This window comes from Microcaecilia unicolor, chromosome 12 (genome assembly GCF_901765095.1).
Source record: "Microcaecilia unicolor chromosome 12, aMicUni1.1, whole genome shotgun sequence".
Taxonomy (NCBI): domain Eukaryota; kingdom Metazoa; phylum Chordata; class Amphibia; order Gymnophiona; family Siphonopidae; genus Microcaecilia; species Microcaecilia unicolor.
Genome location: NC_044042.1, coordinates 18998198 through 19016635, shown reverse-complemented (window position 1 = coordinate 19016635; position 18438 = coordinate 18998198). Strand labels below are relative to the sequence as shown.

The 18438-nt window shown below is 47.9% G+C and overlaps 1 protein-coding gene across 2 annotated transcripts in view; it reads left to right on the top strand.

Annotated features, from left to right (window-relative positions):
• DENND2D (DENN domain containing 2D) overlaps positions 1-18170 on the top strand; it is an 82199-nt gene extending 64029 nt beyond the window's left edge. The window contains exons 6-12 of one of the 2 annotated variants that reach the window (XM_030221422.1): positions 859-999; positions 3502-3650; positions 5644-5821; positions 6352-6393; positions 10407-10491; positions 10635-10871; positions 17027-18170. In XM_030221422.1, the coding sequence (XP_030077282.1) occupies positions 859-999; positions 3502-3650; positions 5644-5821; positions 6352-6393; positions 10407-10491; positions 10635-10871; positions 17027-17085 (891 nt within the window). In that variant the 3' untranslated portion in view covers positions 17086-18170. Of the gene's footprint in view, positions 1-858; positions 1000-3501; positions 3651-5643; positions 5822-6351; positions 6394-10406; positions 10492-10631; positions 10872-17026 lie in introns of both variants that reach the window. The other variant, XM_030221421.1, reaches the window with a different exon arrangement.
• Positions 18171-18438: the final 268 nt, after the last annotated feature.

The window sequence follows — 18438 nt, the reverse complement described above, 5'->3', positions numbered from 1 at the left end:
CAACCAACACTCTGATCTCAGCACAGGCTGTGTTTCATTTCTTCTTCCTCAGGAGACCTTTAACAGCCCCATTAGAGCATCTGGTACACCCGGGATCACATCTGTATCCGGTCCCACCAGCTACGTGAATCAGATGAGTGATGTATGAGGTCCATTGGGTTGAGTTGGGATATTTGACATAATAAATGTTTAAAGAGAAAACTAGTGTGATATATTGAGAATGAATATAATTGGTAGAACTAATGAGTAATGAATATGCTGGAGATAACATTTGCATGCACTGTGTCCACTCTATGCAGATATACCTTATGCATATTCATTAGGCTTATTCTGGAAGCCAGACCAGTTTGCATTCTGCATTGCACTTTGACACCCTTGACGAAGAGCTGACCAGTCTGTGTTGGGTGCTACTGTTGAAAGTGGCGTCATCCCTTCTGCTCCAAGACTGAGGGTTGTTTCAGTGCTGAGACATGGGGTTAGTGTGGGATTCTCTTACCTCTCCCCCTACCCCCCCATTCTTTCATTGCTTGATTTTGGGCCTGTGTGCTAACTTATTTTTATACTTGGTGGCTCTCAGCTCAGTCTGGGCGACAACCTGGATAATATCTCCATTGTTTTAAATGCCACCTTCCCTCCGCACCCTCTAGGCCAGTCATCACAGACTGGGATTCCATCCCAAACCCTTTGTAGGCATTCTAAGATGGGCTGCTAAGGGTGAGAATCCCTCTTCCCTATACCTTCCAGGGCCTGCTTTCTTTTTTAATAGCAAATAATCAAACTGCAAATGATCTTGGCCAGTAGGCTGCAGATAAGTCCTTTTCTCTTTCCATTTTGAAGGTTTCATGCTTTCCCCCCTAGATCCTAGATGAAGTGGAGAAGAGGAGGCAGATTGCCATGGCTGTTATTTATCCTTTCATGCAGGGACTGCGGGAAGCCCCCTTCCCAGCTCCTGGAAAAACTGTCCGGATAAAGAGCTTCATCCCTGACTTTGGAACAGAGGTTGGTTCAGATTTGTCATGATTGCTGTTCTCTGCAAGGTTCTTTGTTAGGGGAAAGTGATGCCTTTCTTAGCCTACCTCACATTTTCATCTATAGCTTGGTTGGTGTGACATGTATCCCACCAGTTATATATCAGTTTTGTGCTAGAGGGATCTACAGAGACCATAAGAGCTTTGAAAGAAAGTGAACTCATGGGAATACTGGGATTTCAAGTCCGTAGGAACTCTGAATGGATAGAAGGTGAGCTCATGCAGGAAACAAGCAGTTGGAGAAGTGTTGTAAGAAAGCAATAAGGGCTGAGAGCAGGGCCTCCAAGAGACTGGGCCGAGCCCGGGGCAAGGCCACCCCTGCCGCCGCTCCCCCCCCCCCTTCTGTCCGGGCCGTGCCCCCTGCATTGAAATCACAGCACCTCTCACCTCTGTGTGAACGCACAGCAGGGCAGCAGATCGCCTCCCTTCGGGCCTCCTTCCCTCTTTGTGTCCCGCCCTCGCGGAAGTTACGTCAGACGAGGGCGGGACACAGGGAGGAGGGAAGGAGGCCCGAAGGGAGGCGATCTGCTGCCTGCAGCGCTTTCACACGGAGGTGAGAGGCGCTGTGATTTCAATGCAGGGGGCCTGGCCCGGTGGCAGACGGTCGACGACGGAGGGCAGGTGTCCCCCGGTGTCCCCTTGCCCCCCCCTCTCGGCGGCCCTGGCTGAGAGCACAGGTGAAGGTAATTTTAAGTAGTCTGCTCATAAATGGGAGAGAGAGCCTAGACCAGTGGTTCCCAAACCTGTCCCGGAGGCTCTCCAGCCGCTCTGGTTTTCAGGATATTCCACGATGTATATTCATGAGAGAGATTTGCATGCACTGCCTCCACCACATGAATATTCATTGTGGATATCCTGAAAACCTGAGTGGCTGGGGAGCCCCCAGGACAGGTTTGGGAATCGCTGGCCCTAGACTGTTTTGCAGAGAAGACAAAGGGATACAAGAATGGTCAGAGCTCAGGAGAGACAGAGTTGCAAAGCCACAAAACAGGTTCAGGAGGGAAATGCAAAAGTGAGATGCTGGTTTTATTTTTTTAAATCCTGAAATGAGATAGGAACTGGAATCCTGTCAACAGAGTTTAGGATTAAGAAATGAAGGTACTATCTGAGGGTTTGTAAAACTGACACGAGAGTGATGTGGTGGTTGTGAGGGGTTCTGACTAGAAGCCCTAGGGATGTATTCACCTGGGGTTTTAAAATGCCTGGATTAATAGTAAATGCAGTGCCATTAGAAATATATCATGGTTTAAAGTAGAGGGTTGTATGGGGGCTGGATATGCTACTGATTGCGTATCGGCTTAACCTCCTGATAGACTAACTTCAAGGCTAAGGTTTGTAATATATATACAGAGATAGACAACCAGAGCTGCACTTAAGAGCTGATGGGGAATCAGTCCTTGCGCTCTCTGAGTATTGGAAGGTCAGACAAGCTGAAAGAGGTAAACGTTATGGCCTGTTTGGGCAGTGGATTAAGTTGTGCAAGTTATTCTCTTGTTACCTGCAGAAAGTTGCTAATGAAGCGCTCACTTAAACTTGTAAATAAAGCATGTAAATAGCACATAAGTGTTCTGTTCATATGTGATGAGGGAGATTTTGGAGCTGAGCTAGAGTAGGGTTACCATATTTTGTCCTCTCAAAAACAGGACACATGTCCCGCCCCCCCTGCCCCGCCCCTTTCACACCCTCGCCCAGCCTCCTGTCTCATATTCCCCTCCCCTTCCCTTACTTACTATCTACTGCCCTGGTGGTCTAGTGACCTCTTCGGGGCAGGAAAGAGGGGGCTCTTTCCTGCCCCGAAGAGGTCACTAGACCACCAGGGCAGTAGATAGTAAGGAAGGGGAGGCTAGGATAGGCCCGCTGCGTTTGTCCGGACAAACGGGTGGACTGGCAAAACCCGTCCGAACGCCCGAACATGTCCTCAAAAAGAGGACATGTCCGGGTAAATCTGGACATATGGTATCCCTAAGCTAGAGGGACTGCAAGCGTGGCAGTTGGAGGAGAGAAGTAGACCAAAAATCATGGACTGCAGCTGTAAAGTGCCCTGAATCTGGGGATTCTTCTCTCGAATGGTTACAGAATCTGTAAAATTCTGAGAGGGGAGGGGGTGGGATGGTGCTGTTCGTATTTTGTTTTATTTTGGGAGGGAGGGCTGACATAAATGGCAACATTTCAAAATGGTTGGGGGTTCCACATGTAATACAAACTGCCCCTCCCTGGGCACAGATGAAGAAGCAGCTCAGCATTCCCTACACCCACGGTGCTGGTTCCTATGGTAAATTTACTTTTTTGTTTGTTTGTTTTTAAATACGACATGGTGTGAGAGTTCAGTTCTGACTTCATCAATACCACCGGTCTTGGCGGTGCTGTTGCACTGAGCTTGGAGTCTTGGGGTAGTAGCTTGTTGTATGGGGGGGGGTGGGGGGGTTGAGCATTGCAGTCTCATGCAACGTGACTTTCCTCTTGCCACTGACAGATCATTGAGCTCACTCGTCCTCTGGACTCCCGGTTTGAACACGTTGATTTCAGGTCCCTGGTACAGCGTCTTAGCCCCGAACAGATTCTGTGGCTCTTTGCCTCGGCAGTTTTGGAAAGACGAATTATTTTCCTGGCCGAAGAGCTCAGGTAAAGGATCTTGTATGATTTAATCACCTGAAATCTCATTTAAAAGATGCACTGTAAATGGTATGAAATACACAGTGAGCTATCAATGTGTCCCTCTCTCTCCCCTCCCCCACCCCTCCTACACACACACACATTCTGTTTATCTAGTGCTTCAAATATTTGCTGATTTCAGAGAATCATGAAATGTGTTATTTTCTGGAAAGATTAAAAGAATGGGGTGAAAATGAATTGAAAATCTGTCTTCTCTTGCTGTCCTCCCCACTGTTAAACAGTGAAGCCCTTTGCAGTTCTCTGGTCAGTGCCTTGCTGGCTTCTCTGCTGTCTGGAGAGGAAGGGGTAACCTCGGTTTTGGACTAGTCTTGGAACGGGAGTGCGAACCGGAGTAGAGGATGTAGTCTGTTACATCCCACAGTTTTGAATATGGGCTGGAAATTTTTTCTTTCAGATGAGAGGTTCTCCAGCCCTATAGAGACCCTTCTAACAACGTAAGGGTTTTTACCTTGCTGGATGGTAGCAGTGGCGTAGCAAGACTTCGGCGGGAGAGGGTCCAGAGCCTGAGGTGAGGGGGCACATTTTAGGCCCCCCCCAGCCCCGCCACCCCTCCCCTGTCCCTTTTGACCCCACCCCCCACCACAGCCGTCAGGTACCTTTGCTGGCGGGGGCCCTAGACCCCCGCCAGCCGAAGTCCTCTTCAACGCCGGTCTCCGAGTCCGGCGCGTTGCTGATCTGGATTCTGTTTCTGACGCGAGTCACATCAGAAACAGAATCCAGATCAGCAACACGCCGGACTCTGAGACCGGCGCTGAAGAGGACTTCGGCTGGCGGGGGTTTAGGGCCCCCGCCAGCAAAGGTACCTGGCGGCGGCGGGGGGAGGGGCGGGTCGAATGTGGCAGGGGAGGGTCAGCGGGGGCCAGGGCTAAATCTACGGGGGCCCATGGCCTCAGCTAGCTATGCCCCTGGATGGTAGTGTGGAGGGGGGGGGGGGGTTATATAGAAGCAAGAGTGACGCAGGGATCCCTGACACCCTTCCCTGTGGAGGGTTGTAAGAGTAAATTCTCAAAAGTGTGCTGAAATTTCAGCAAAATGGCTGGTTTAAATGCTCGTGGGTGTGCACATTCTCTATGGAAATTGCGCACCCAGTTTATAAAATAATGACTAATAATGCGCCTAACTTCCAATTACTTCCAATTAACCTCAATAATTGATTGTAAAAGCCAATTAGCATCTAATTAAACAATTTTTAGGCATGTAAGTAACCTTATTCTATAAAAAAAAACTGCATGTGTCTAAGGACTAGATTCGGTAAATTATGCATTGAGCGCTATTCTATAAAGGGTATCCACACTTTAGAGAATTGCACCTAATTTAAGGCGCCTGCATTTACGCCTGCTGAAACTAGATGTAAATGCTGGCACCTAACTTAGGCACAGGTCAGGCGTATTCTGTAAAAATGCACATAACTCATAGGAACACCCCCCAAAACACGCCCCCTTGAAATTGCGTGCTATAGGAATTTCCTGCTTCCCTCTCACTGCTTTTCCTTTGCTCTTTTTCATTCCATTCTTTTTCTCTCTGAATTTTTTTTAGAATTGTAAACCGCATAGATAAATTATTTGAATCGCGAGATAGCAAGACTGAAATAAACTTGGAAACATATAGAACACGATGTGCGCGTAACTCCCAATACACCCAATTAACGCTGGTAATTGGTTGTTAGCAGCCAGTTATTGGCACGGATTGGCTCATTAATCAGTTAAGCTGCGCATGCAAATCTGCTTTGTGCGCTGGTTTTAGCGCACAGCTTTAGCTGCCATATATAGAATCTGGGGTTAAGTGTAAGGTTGTAAACTTGTAGTGTAAAGTGTAAACTTTATAGAATTTGGGGGATAGTGTGTTGTGCTCTGGGTGTTGTAAATGACCAAGTCCTGGCTTGACTTGGGGGTGGGGCAGAGGACACCAACTGGTCCTCATAGGTCTTGTCCTGTCTTTCCAGTGTCTTGTCGCAGTGTATCCACGCTGTGGCTGCCCTGCTGTACCCTTTCACGTGGGAGCACACTTACATCCCCGTCTTGCCTCAGGTCTTAATTGATACGGTTTGCTGCCCCACACCTTTTATGGTCGGTGTTCAGAAGCGGTTTGAAGAGGAGGTTCTGGACAGGCCCCTGGAGGAGGTACTGTATCCTTGAAACATTGTTTTTCTTGGTGCTGGTTTGTGGTTTTACATATTTAGGATCAAGGAGGTTTGATTAACAGGAGACAGCAGGAGCGTGCTTTGCTCATTATCTGGCCTGAAGCCAGTAGGCGGAGCTTGTCGCCATCTTAATTACTTTGTTATGGGTGTACCAAGATGGCGGCACCTGCATTAGGGAGAATGACAATCTCCTTGGGTGTAATGGCTTCAGACTTGTGACGTCACGCCGTCTCCTGTTAATCAAACTTCTTTGTTTAGGATAAATGGACCATTTCCTGTACAAACTCTGCAAGATGGAGAGAGGTGCAAACTGCACTGAACAGGGACCGATTTATCAAAGGAATGCACACTGCACTAATGGCATTAGAAGTTTGTTGATGTTTGCTGTATTTCCCTTAAGCTTGTGTGGACAAACACTGGATTGAAATAATATTTCTTTTCTTAATACTGTACTCAGCAAGATTTCTTTTTTATTTTATTTTTCAGTGCTAATTTTAAATGCCTTTACAGGTGCTGATTGTAGATCTATGCGATGGACACTTTGTAAGACAAGTGAGTATGCTGAAAGAGGTGGGGGCGACTGACATATTTCGGGCTGAAATGATGAATGCTGCCGTGTGCATTTCAGAATCTCTTCAGTCCAATTCAATCACAATCATCACACACTTTTTCCATAAAAAATACTGCATGAAAGGTCTCCCTCCCCCCCCCCCCCCCAGTGGTGCATCAGGTCTGGAGGTATAGAATCTGCTTTGGGATAATGTCCCCAGGCTAGTTTTGCACATACCATGACAGGAATGAACCTCATTCATAGGCCAGGGTATGCTGGGTCTGATCTCAGTGTCTCAGATTCACTGCCAAAGCTCACCTCAGCCCTTGGCATCACTGCAAAGAACTCCACGAGGAATAGTCACTTGGTACTACCTCTTCTATTAGTAAGGCTCGTCTTTCCTTTTACCATAATGTCTGCTTTTCTTCACACATTTTACCAGCGAGAATAAGAATGACTATTGCAATGCAGTCTATGCCGGCTGTAAAGAACAGACCATCAAAAAAACTTCAAACAGCCCAAAATACAGCAGCCAGACTCATATTTGGGAAAACAAAATATGAAAGTGCAAAACCCCTAAGAGAGAAATTAACACTGGCTCCCACTTAAAGAACGTATCACATTCAAAATGTGGGATACAAGTGCAATAAATAAATAAATATTGGTTCGCCACAGTTCTAACAGGGCTACGATCCCAGTGTGTCTCGGGTACAGCAGTGTTGGTGTTTAAACAGTTTCTAGTGGATGCCACTGTTCCCTCTAAACTGAGTGGGAGTCCTCCACCCACAGCCCTGCCAGTGGGTGGTGCTGTTTCACTATCACATTTTCAATAGTGAGGAACAAGCAACCTCTGCAGGACTCTAGGGAACCTGCCTGTCCCTAGTGATTGAAGCATTACCTCCCACTCAGAAACGTAGGCAGGTTGAGACATTGGGGGGGGGGGGGGGGAAGCAGAGAGCAGACTGCGCAGACGGGACGGACCGGCGGGATCGCGTTAAAAAAAAAGTGCCGACTCTGTCAGAAGTCCATGCTTCCCTGGTGACCCATCTAACTACACCACTGCCCCCACTGGCAGCAGTGCTGTTGGAGGACTCATGCCCAGCTTAGAGGGAGCAGTGGATGAGACCTGCCTCCTTATTGGGCCTTCAGACATCAGCATGTCACACCCAATGACAAGATATGTAACATAACCCGCTTTGTCATTTCTGCGTGCTGGCTGTGGACCATCTGGCTGATGTTTACTATCCTGTGATGCAATTGGCAGTCTCTCAGCTTTAAGATTTAAGTTCAGCTCCCTCTAGCTCTTCTTGTCTCAGGTTTTGATCTACTAATCTCCGTGCAGGGTTGCCAGGTGGAAAATTTTTTTCCCACCCAAACGAGCCCAAATCCAGCCCAAAACCCGCCCAAAGTCAAACCCCGCCCCTGACACCCCCACCCCCGCGTCATCACCCCGCCCCCGCCGTCATCGACCCCGCCCAGAACATCACTAACCCCGCCCCCTGCGGCCGAAAAAACCGCTTAAAAAACCGCCCAAAAGGCCCAAAAAACCGCAACCTGCCGCGGGCAAAAATTTCCCGCGGCGGGTCGCGGAAAACCGCCCAATTGGGCGGTAAAACTGCCCACCTGGCAACACTGTACAGCATCCAGTCCCTACCCTGCCCAGTGCATCCTGGGATGTGCTGGGCGGGGCTTCAAACCATATAAGGGAGTCCAACAAACAAATAAGTAGCTGCTGCACAAATAGAGCAGGAAACATGGAGACAGTGTTGCCAGGTGGGCGGTTTTCCGCGACCCGCCGCAGGAAACTTTTGCCCGCGGCGGGTTGCGTTTTTTTGGGCTTGTTTTGGGTCTTTTGGGCGGTTTTTTAAGCGGTTTTTTCGGTCGCGGGGGGCGGGGTTAGTGACGTTCTGGGCGGGGCCGATGACGGGGGAGGCGGGGCCGATGACGGCGGGGGCGAGGTTGATGGCGGGGGTGGGGGTGTCAGCCCATTGGACCACCAGGGCTTTTCTTGGGGGGATGCTATGGGGGGTTATGGGGGATGGAGACCCACCAGATCTCCAGCTCCCCCTGAACTTGTGTCGGGGAGGGGGATCGGGGGGCCTGGAGGGCCACCGAACCTCCAGCCCCCGTGTCATTGGCTGGGGGTTGGGGTTCCTGGGGGGAGCCTGCTAGCATGCAAATGCATGCTGGACAGGGCTCACCATTCCCAATGGTCTGTAAACCCTAATTCCAGCTCCGAGTTGGTGTAGGGTTTGCCGCGGACAGGAATATTTTTAACATGTAATTGCATGCTACTTGCGCTAAGAGCCCTGTTTTAGCATGCAGTTGCATGCTACTTGGGCTAAGAGCCCGTGAGCATGTTTGGCTTGGGGGTGGTAGCAAACGCAGGCGCTAGTATGGCGCTAATAGCCTCCAGCGCCTGCGTTTGCTTCTGATCATCAGCCCATGAGTGCCTCTTCAGCTGACATGCCCCTGAGGTTGTTTCTGTTGTAATTACTGTTTTTAACTGGGAGACAGGAAACAAAACAGAGCCCTTTGATATCAAAACAGAGTATAAATAATGTTGCCAGATTTAAATGAAAAACTCTGCCTTGAAGCAGAAAGGAGTGCTGTGTGGGCCCATGAGACAGGAAAGGCAGCGGAGGAGACACGAGTGCAAGGAGGGTTCATACCCAACCGCCCTGACCCAGAAACCTCAGGTGCTACCTTGTTTGGGTTTTCAGCGTGCAGCACATTGTAGCTGAATGAGTCTTTGCACACTCTTGGCTTCCTCCGTTCTGAGACTTTGCAAAGCAGCAGCAGCAACAGCGGTAGTCTTTGGCTTCCATAGACCAGTGGAACTGTTTTGTGGCTCTGTTTCCTTTCCTCAGTCATCTTGCTTATTCTTCTTTCTTTAGTTTTTGGAACGAAATGTGTGCCTTTCTGTGTTGGATATCCCCTTGTGTGTTAAATCTCTCCTGCGTCTTCTCGGCCGTCTGTGCTGTATTCTTGCTGCTTATGTATTAACACAACACCTGTGAGGGCCATGACTTCTCTAACTGCTTACTGCTCTGTTCTCTGTGCAGCCTCCGAACAAATCTCAGTTTTTTATTTTTGTTACATTTGTACCCCGTGCTTTCCCACTCATGGCAGGCTCAATGCGGCTTACATGGGGCAATGGAGGGTTAAGTGACTTGCCCAGAGTCACAAGGAGCTGCCTGTGCCTGAAGTGGGAATTGAACTCAGTTCCTCAGGACCAAAGTCCACCACCCTAACAACTAGGCCACTCCTCCACCCCCAGAATGTTCTGTTTTATCCACTCTTATCGCGAAGCATTTTGAAACCTTCCAGTACAGTCTTCATTTATGTTTTCCAGAAGTGAATTTGACAAGGTGTTTAAACTGCATCAGGATATCTGTGTGTACAGGATCGGCCCAGGGAGGGTGAGGGACCCAGGCTGAATAGACCAGTGGACCCACCTAAGACTAGCCATACTGGGTCAGACCAGTGGTCCATCTAGCCCAGTATCCTGTTTCCAACAGTGGCCAATCCAGATCACAGTTACCTGACAGAAACCCAAAAGCGTAGCAAGATTCCTGAGCTTGCATAGCTGCTGGGGGTGGGGAACGTTGGGACTGCTGGACACTAGTTCGTCATTGGAGTGGAGTGGAGGAGTAGCCTAGCGGTTAGTGCAGCGGGCTTTGGTCCTGGGGAACTGGGATCGATTCCCGCTGCAGCTCCTTGTGACTCTGGGTAAAGTCACTTAACCCTCCGTCGCCCCAGATAGATCGCTTTGGATGTGGTTGCAAAAACTGTAGAAAAGCGGTATTGCTGTCTCCCATGTGTGTGGGAAGCAGTGGTCCCAAACACCAGTCAATGCTGTCACCCCTACCCCCTATTGTAAACCACTCTGACTTGTCTGAAAAAATAGGGCGGTATGTCAAATATTTTAACCTGTTAAATCAGTGTATACAGACACTGTACCTCCAGCTGAGGGCGGCAGAGAGGTTTACATCTGCGTTCCTTCCCCCTATAGGTAGGCGATGAGGATGTGATCCTGCCTCAGAAGCTCCAAGTGGAACTGTTATCCTTGCTGAACCAGCACAAAAAGGAATCGCAATGTAAGTTTTACAGTTTCCTTAAATATTTAAGAACGAGTGAGTGTATAACCTGTCAGTGGAGCAGTGGCTTTATTGAAAGGGATACCGGTAAAAGCTCTGATATTGTGCCCCGTCTTCTTTCTCTTCCGCCCCTGACCCAGCAGCCGAGCATGTGAATACCAGCATATCTGAGGCCTTCATGCAATTTTTCATCCAAACTGTTGGGCACTATCCCTCTCACCTGAAGCACAGCAGGTCTGGTCCAAGTACTTTCCAGGAGCGAGCCTTCTATAAAGCCATAAGCTCCAAGACCACCCGCAGGTTCCTGAAAAAGTTTGTGAAGACTCAGATGTTTTCCTTATTCATCCAGGAGGCTGAGAAGAGCTCCACCACGCAAGCAGGTAACTGTCAAAGCCTTTGGCCTGGCAATTTTAGCTTCCCTTCCCTTTCACTCTTTGTTTTTTATTAGAATTTATTTTTAGCGGAAGTTGAATCAAAATGTGCGCTGCAAAGAAAAAGAATTCTTTTGTCCCATGAACGTAACGTGCAACTGTCAGCCTGTTACGTTGTGCACCGTTTTGGAGCCTTACATTGCAAATGGGAGTCATTCGTTCTCTCGCTTCCGCTTTAAAAAGCTTCCCACTGTTTTTTTTTTTTTTTCTCTTTTTTTATATTTCAACGATTTTTATTGATGACAAAACAATACAGATTATACAACCATCTGGCAGTAGCAAAAGTGCATCCACAAAATACATCTGGAGTGTTCCTATAATTACATTATGTCATCAAAGTATAATTCCCAACACTTTTATGGAGGAAGTAACAAAATATCACCAATTATCAATTATACCAAAATGGAAATTCAAATTTCTAGTGATTACAAAAATGATCCTTCCTATTAACAATGACCCCTTCCGCCCTTCTAGAACCCCCCTACCCAACCCCCCCTCTCCCTCCCACCCCCCCCCCCCGTCCTAATCTTCTCACCCCTTCCAACAGCCCCCCCCTCCCCCCCCTCTCCCGTCCCGAGACCTGAAGGATCTGAACCTAATCAACGTTTAAAGGTCACCCTGCATTAAGAAGTAGACTCCGACCTCTAGGGCTTAGGATGCGTAAATAGGGACCCCAGAGGGCCAAAAACGCCAATCTCTTTCTCTGCGAGGATCTAATCTCGCCAGTCTCCCAAGAAACCAGCTGATTTTTTTTCTCTTTTTATTGGATTTTCAAATAACAGATCTCCATCAGAAATGAGATCAACGGAAATCCAAGAAAATACTTAAACCAGAATGACAATATAGCAGTAAGTCCCTTACATTCGTCCACAGAAAAAGAGAATAAAGATCAAAGAACAATAGAAACTGAGCAAAAAAAAAGAAATAAAGAAAGCAATAGGTTAGAGTATTCCAATCAGATTCCCCCCCCCCCCCCCCAGGCTCTAACAGCTTGCATGACATTAACGTCGTCTTTAGCAACCAAAAATTCTTCCAACTGTTTAGGATAAGTACATAAGTACATAAGTAGTGCCATACTGGGAAAGACCAAAGGTCCATCTAGCCCAGCATCCTGTCACCGACAGTGGCCAATCCAGGTCAAGGGCACCTGGCACGCTCCCCAAACGTAAAAACATTCCAGACAAGTTATACCTAAAAATGAGGAATTTTTCCAGTCCATTTAATAGCGGTCTATGGACTTGTCCTTTAGGAATCTATCTAACCCCTTTTTAAACTCCGTCAAGCTAACCGCCCGTACCACGTTCTCCGGCAATGAATTCCAGAGTCTAATTACACGTTGGGTGAAGAAAAATTTTCTCCGATTCGTTTTAAATTTACCACACTGTAGCTTCAACTCATGCCCTCTAGTCCTAGTATTTTTGGATAGCGTGAACAGTCGCTTCACATCCACCCGATCCATTCCACTCATTATTTTATACACTTCTATCATATCTCCCCTCAGCCGTCTCTTCTCCAAGCTGAAAAGCCTTAGCCTTCTCAGCCTCTCTTCATAGGAAAGTCGTCCCATCCCCACTATCATTTTCGTCGCCCTTCGCTGTACCTTTTCCAATTCTACTATATCTTTTTTGAGATACGGAGACCAGTACTGAACACAATACTCCAGGTGCGGTCGCACCATGGAGCGATACAACGGCATTATAACATCCGCACACCTGGACTCCATACCCTTCTTAATAACACCCAACATTCTATTCGCTTTCCTAGCTGCAGCAGCACACTGAGCAGAAGGTTTCAGCGTATCATCGACGACGACACCCAGATCCCTTTCTTGATCCGTAACTCCTAACGCGGAACCTTGCAAGACGTAGCTATAATTCGGGTTCCTCTTACCCACATGCATCACTTTGCACTTGTCAACATTGAACTTCATCTGCCACTTGCACGCCCATTCTCCCAGTCTCGCAAGGTCCTCCTGTAATCGTTCACATTCCTCCTGCGACTTGACGACCCTGAATAATTTTGTGTCATCGGCGAATTTAATTACCTCACTAGTTATTCCCATCTCTAGGTCATTTATAAATACATTAAAAAGCAACGGACCCAGCACAGACTCCTGCGGGACCCCACTAACTACCCTCCTCCACTGAGAATACTGGCCACGCAATCCTACTCTCTGCTTCCTATCTTTCAACCAGTTCTTAATCCATAATAATACCCTACCTCCGATTCCATGACTCTGCAATTTCTTCAGGAGTCTTTCGTGCGGCACTTTGTCAAACGCCTTCTGAAAATCCAGATATACAATATCAACCGGCTCCCCATTGTCCACATGTTTGCTTACCCCCTCAAAAAAAATGCATTAGATTGGTGAGGCAAGACTTCCCTTCACTAAATCCGTGCTGACTTTGTCTCATCAGTCCATGTTTTTGTATATGCTCTGCAATTTTATTCTTAATAATAGCCTCCACCATCTTGCCCGGCACCGACGTCAGACTCACCGGTCTATAATTTCCCGGATCTCCTCTTGAACCTTTCTTAAAAATCGGAGTAACATTGGCTACCCTCCAGTCTTCCGGTATTACACTCGATTTTAGGGACAGATTGCATATTTCTAACAGTAGCTCCGCAAGTTCATTTTTTAGTTCTATTAATACTCTGGGATGAATACCATCAGGTCCCGGTGATTTACTACTCTTCAGCTTGCTGAACTGACCCATTACATCCTCCAAGGTTACAGAGAATTTGTTTAGTTTCTCCGACTCCCCCGCTTCAAATATTCTTTCCGGCACCGGTGTCCCCCCCAAATCCTCCTCGGTGAAGACCGAAGCAAAGAATTCATTTAATTTCTCCGCTACGGCTTTGTCCTCCTTGATCGCCCCTTTAACACCATTTTCGTCCAGCGGCCCAACCGACTCTTTGGCCGGTTTCCTGCTTTTAATGTATCTAAAAAAGTTTTTACTATGTATTTTTGCTTCCAACGCTAATTTCTTCTCAAAGTCCTTTTTTGCCCTCCTTATCTCCGCTTTGCATTTGGCTTGGCATTCCTTATGATCTATCCTGTTACTTTCAGTTGGTTCTCTTCTCCACTTTCTGAAGGATTGTTTTTTGGCTCTAATGATTTCCTTTATCTTACTGTTTAGCCACGCCGGCTGACGTTTAGTCATAAACAAGGAAATGTAAGAACAAAGTTAGGGTGTCTTTTTTACAAAGCCGCGCTAGCATTTTTAGCTCAGCGTTTACCGCCAACTGATTTTTACCGTGAGACGTCCGTTATATTCCTATGGGTGTCTCAGTTTACTGCCAGCTGATTTTCACTATGAGCTAAAAACACTAACAGGGCTTTTTGAAGGCCCCCTAAGCGCCTGGAGTCTGTACCCATAGCAGTGGCGTTCCTAGGGCGGCTGACACCCGGGGCGGATCGCCGATGCTCCCCCACCCCCCCCGGTGAAACGACACCTCCCCCGCCAAAACGTCACCCCCCCCCCCAGGTGCATTTTTACCTGCTGGGGGGGGGGGGGGGGGGTGCTGCGCACCTGTCGGCTTCGCTCGTTCCATGCTCCCTCTGCTCCGGAACAGGAAGTAACCTGGTCCGGGGCAGAGGGAGCACGGAATGAGCGGAGCCAACAGGCGCGTGGCACCCACCCCACCCCAGCGGCGGGCACCCGGGGCGGACCGCATCCACCGCCCCCCCCTAGGAATGCCACTGACCCATAGCTCAAAGGGCCTGCAAAGGCGTAGGCCACATTTGTGTCTCTCTTGCCAAATTGTGCAAAATCTGTACTTTTATCCCCAAAAACAGTGATTCTAAATGTCTAAAGGGAAGGGAAAATGGGACTTGACATACCGCCTTTCTGAGGTTTTTGCAACTACATTCAATGCGGTTTACATATATTCAGGTACTTACTTTGTACCAGGGGTAACGGAGGGTTAAGTGACTTGCCCACAGTCACAAGGAGCTGCAGTGGGAATCGACCCCAGTTCCCCAGGATCAAAGTCCACTGCACTAACCACTAGGCTACTCCTCCACTCCACAAGGAAGTTTTAACACAGCATTCCGGTCTGGCTGCAAAGCAACCGTAATCACCATCAGGAAAAGTAACCACCATCGTCGTCCTCTGGATGGTTACTTCCAATGAGGGTTCCAGAAATGCAGTCTGATTCCTCCCTCAGAGCACCAACAGGCTCTCTTAAAGGTCTTCCTGGGCTAATATGTACGGTGCCCGTGTAATGGAGGGAGGGGGGGCGGGTAGAGAATTGGTAGCCATCCCCAGAACCTACAACAAATATTTCTTAAACATATCAAGAGGAGCAATTAAAGGCGACTTAAGGAAGTTGAGCAATCTCGGGTTACATCTTCTGACCTGATTTTTCCAAGTAGTCCAGATGACAATGAAGGAAATTCTTACCTTTCACAGAGACTGAACTCTAAGTCTTGTAAAGTCTGAACTTCTGATTCCAGAATATTCAGCTTAGAGGTGTTGGTTCAGGCACAAGCCACCGTTCAGCAATCCACACTTGACAGCAACCCCAAAGTGGAAAGTTATTTGCCTTGTTGAGGGAACGGGAGTGGGGGTCGAGGGAGTCTCCCTCACCTTCCCTCTCCTCTTGCCCAATGCGACCACAGACAGACAACCGAACGGGGTTAGTGAAGTTGACAAGGACAGAACTCTTTGCGAGCGGAGCCAACTTTTGTTATACTTGGTTAGTTTTGGAAGCAATCTTTTTTTCTCCCTTTGGGGTTTTTTGGGGAGTTTTTTGTATTGCTCTGTTTTACTGAGTATAATTTGTTGGAAGCCAGTTGGAGATGGATAGCATTGGCTGACCACTCTGGGCAGTACAGGTTTCATTTCTTTAAATTTATGATTGTACTAATGGTTCACTAATCTTTGTTTCACCCTTTAACAAGCTAGCAAAGGATTTTTGTTTCCTCTACAACGCTATCTTGGTTCTTCCTGACCTTCCCACTGTTTTTTTTTTGTTTTTGTTTTTGTTTTGTTTAAATTGAACCCCTCCCCTTACATTTTGAGTATAAGGCACAGATGGCATCGCATATCATGTGACCCAAGCCACGTACTGCTCTTCTCCAACCATGGATGCTCTGAGCAGTTCTGTAGGAGTGACAGAAAAATTAGTCTCTTTCTGTCCTTAATTTTTATCTGCTGGTTAAGGGTTAGTGCCAGAGGCAGTCTTGGAATGCAGCTGCCGTTTTCCAGTGCAGATGGTGTGACTGAGCCTCCTTTTGGGGGTTTAAAAGAAGGGAAAAAGACTGCCCACCCCTGCTGTAACTGGATAATGCTGAAGCAGCCTTCCTGGATTTTCAACTGCACCATTAAAAATCCAGGCAGGGGCGTAGCTACGTGGGGCCACGGGGGCTGGGGCCCCCGTAGATTTGGCCCTGAACCCCCCTGCCGACGACCTCTCGACCCCCCCCCCCCCTCCCGCCGCCAACCCGCCGTCGCCTACCTTTGCTGGTGGGGGACTCCAACCCCCGCCAGCCGAGGTCCTCATCTTCCTTCGTTCTGTTTCTGAGTCTGACGTCAGACTTAGAAACAGAACGAAGGAAGAAGAGGACCTCGGCTGGTGGGGGTTGGGGTCCTCCGCCGGGGGGAGGGTCGAGAGGGTTGGCGACGGGGGGGGGGGGGCGACGGGGGGGGGTCAAAGTTGGTAGCGGCAGCGGCGGCGCCGGAGGGGGGGGGGCTAAAATGTGCCCCCTCACCTCAGGCTCTGGACCCCCCTCCCACTGAAGTCTGGCTACGCCCCTGAATCCAGGGATCACCCAGTCAGCAGAAAAGAATTGGGTAGGAGCCTCTCCACTGAATATTGGCCTCAAAGTTATTAGAAGTTGTGTGTATAGAAATGAGAGAGCTGCTTAGATCATGAAAATCATCATACAGACACATTCATATAATGAGATGGAGAGAGGTTCTCGGTTTCACACTGTTGTTCCTTGACGCACACAGGAGGGGGGTGGTATTTCTGGTTTCTACTTCTTAAGCTTCGAAAACGTGATAAACTGGTACACAGTTAAGATCGCTTTACTTAACCAAGGTAATATTTTTGTCAATTTTAAGATATTTAACTAAATGCTTATTTCTTTTCTGTAGGCTATTTTCAACAAAAAGTCACTGAATATCAAGAAAAGAAAAAAAGAGAAAAATCATAAAAGGAGGAACAAATTCTCCCAAGAACTGGTGAAGTCGTTGTCTCTGACCTGCTGAATGTTTTTGATCATGGACCCCCTGTCAGCTGGCTACCCATGCCGTAGGAGGTGGCCTGGTGCTGAGAAAGGGGGAAGCCAGGGTTAAATCCTGTTTCTACCACTACTGTCAACATTGTGACCTTGGGCAAGTCACTCGCTCCCCTTGCCTCAGGTACCCATGTAAACAATGCACTTTTTCAGGGCAGGGCACTATAGAGTGTTAAAAAAATAAATAATTTTGTGTCCGGGCGAACCGTGAATCCCCCTTAGTGTGGAGGGATAACAGGTTAGCAGCAGCAATACCTAGAAGTGCCAACTTCACATTGATGTAAAAAAAAAAAAAGAAAAAAATTGGCACGGGCCTGCCCAGGACAGAGAATGGGTTTGATTTGTAGAACCGACTCAGTAGAGCTGAAGGTGAGTTGGCGCAGCGTTCGCAGTTCCTGCAAGAGGATTGTGGTAATTCCATTCGCTGTACAAGAGTGGCACGGCTGGAGTTCAGGAAGTGCACATGACAGGTTCAAAGGGAGCCACAATCCAGAAGCTGGTGATGGTTGGGTTAGAGAGGGCAGTGAGAAGAAAAATTAGGATCATGGGGAATGCAAGAGTTCATGCCACTGGCTCTGATTTGAACTGGAAGCTGAAAGAATCAGGAGGAAACTGCCAGAACCACAAAAGTAGTCGGGCGCTAGTGACAGAGCTGCTGCTAAGTTCCCCAGTTCCAGTCCTGGCTTTCTGACAGCCCTATGATGGTACATGATGAGAATTGTAGCACTGATTTCAATAGGTAGAATCAGGGTCTATGTATTCCACACTGCTCATATATGTTAAAAATTGGGCTGGCCAACAACTCTCCCTCCTGGAACTGGGGAATTTTGCATCTGTGTAGTAGTTTTCGTATTTAGTGGGTGTATTCTATAGATTTGAACTTTCCTAAGGCAATTTCCAAGCTATATTTGAAAGCCTAGAAGTTTTTATCAATGAGCCATTTGGATTTGTTTTTTTGTTTTTTGTAATTACAATGGTACTAAATTTCTTGTTTGACCTGCTATTTTGTGGTTTGTTTGTTTTTTAACCTCTGTTTACTGTCAGCTACCTCCTAGAGTATAACTATACCAGCTCTCTCCCCACCCTTCCTCTGAGATGTACCTTACCTCTGTCGGGGACCAGGAAAGCTGGGCGGATGGTGTGGTAGCCATAGACCAGCTTACCACCTTCCTTTCCCCCCCCCCCCCCCCCCCCCCCCGGAAGTCCCAGAAGAAAAGGCAAACTAGCTTCTTGCAGAGGCAGAAAAAGAAGACCAGGTTAGGGAGCCAG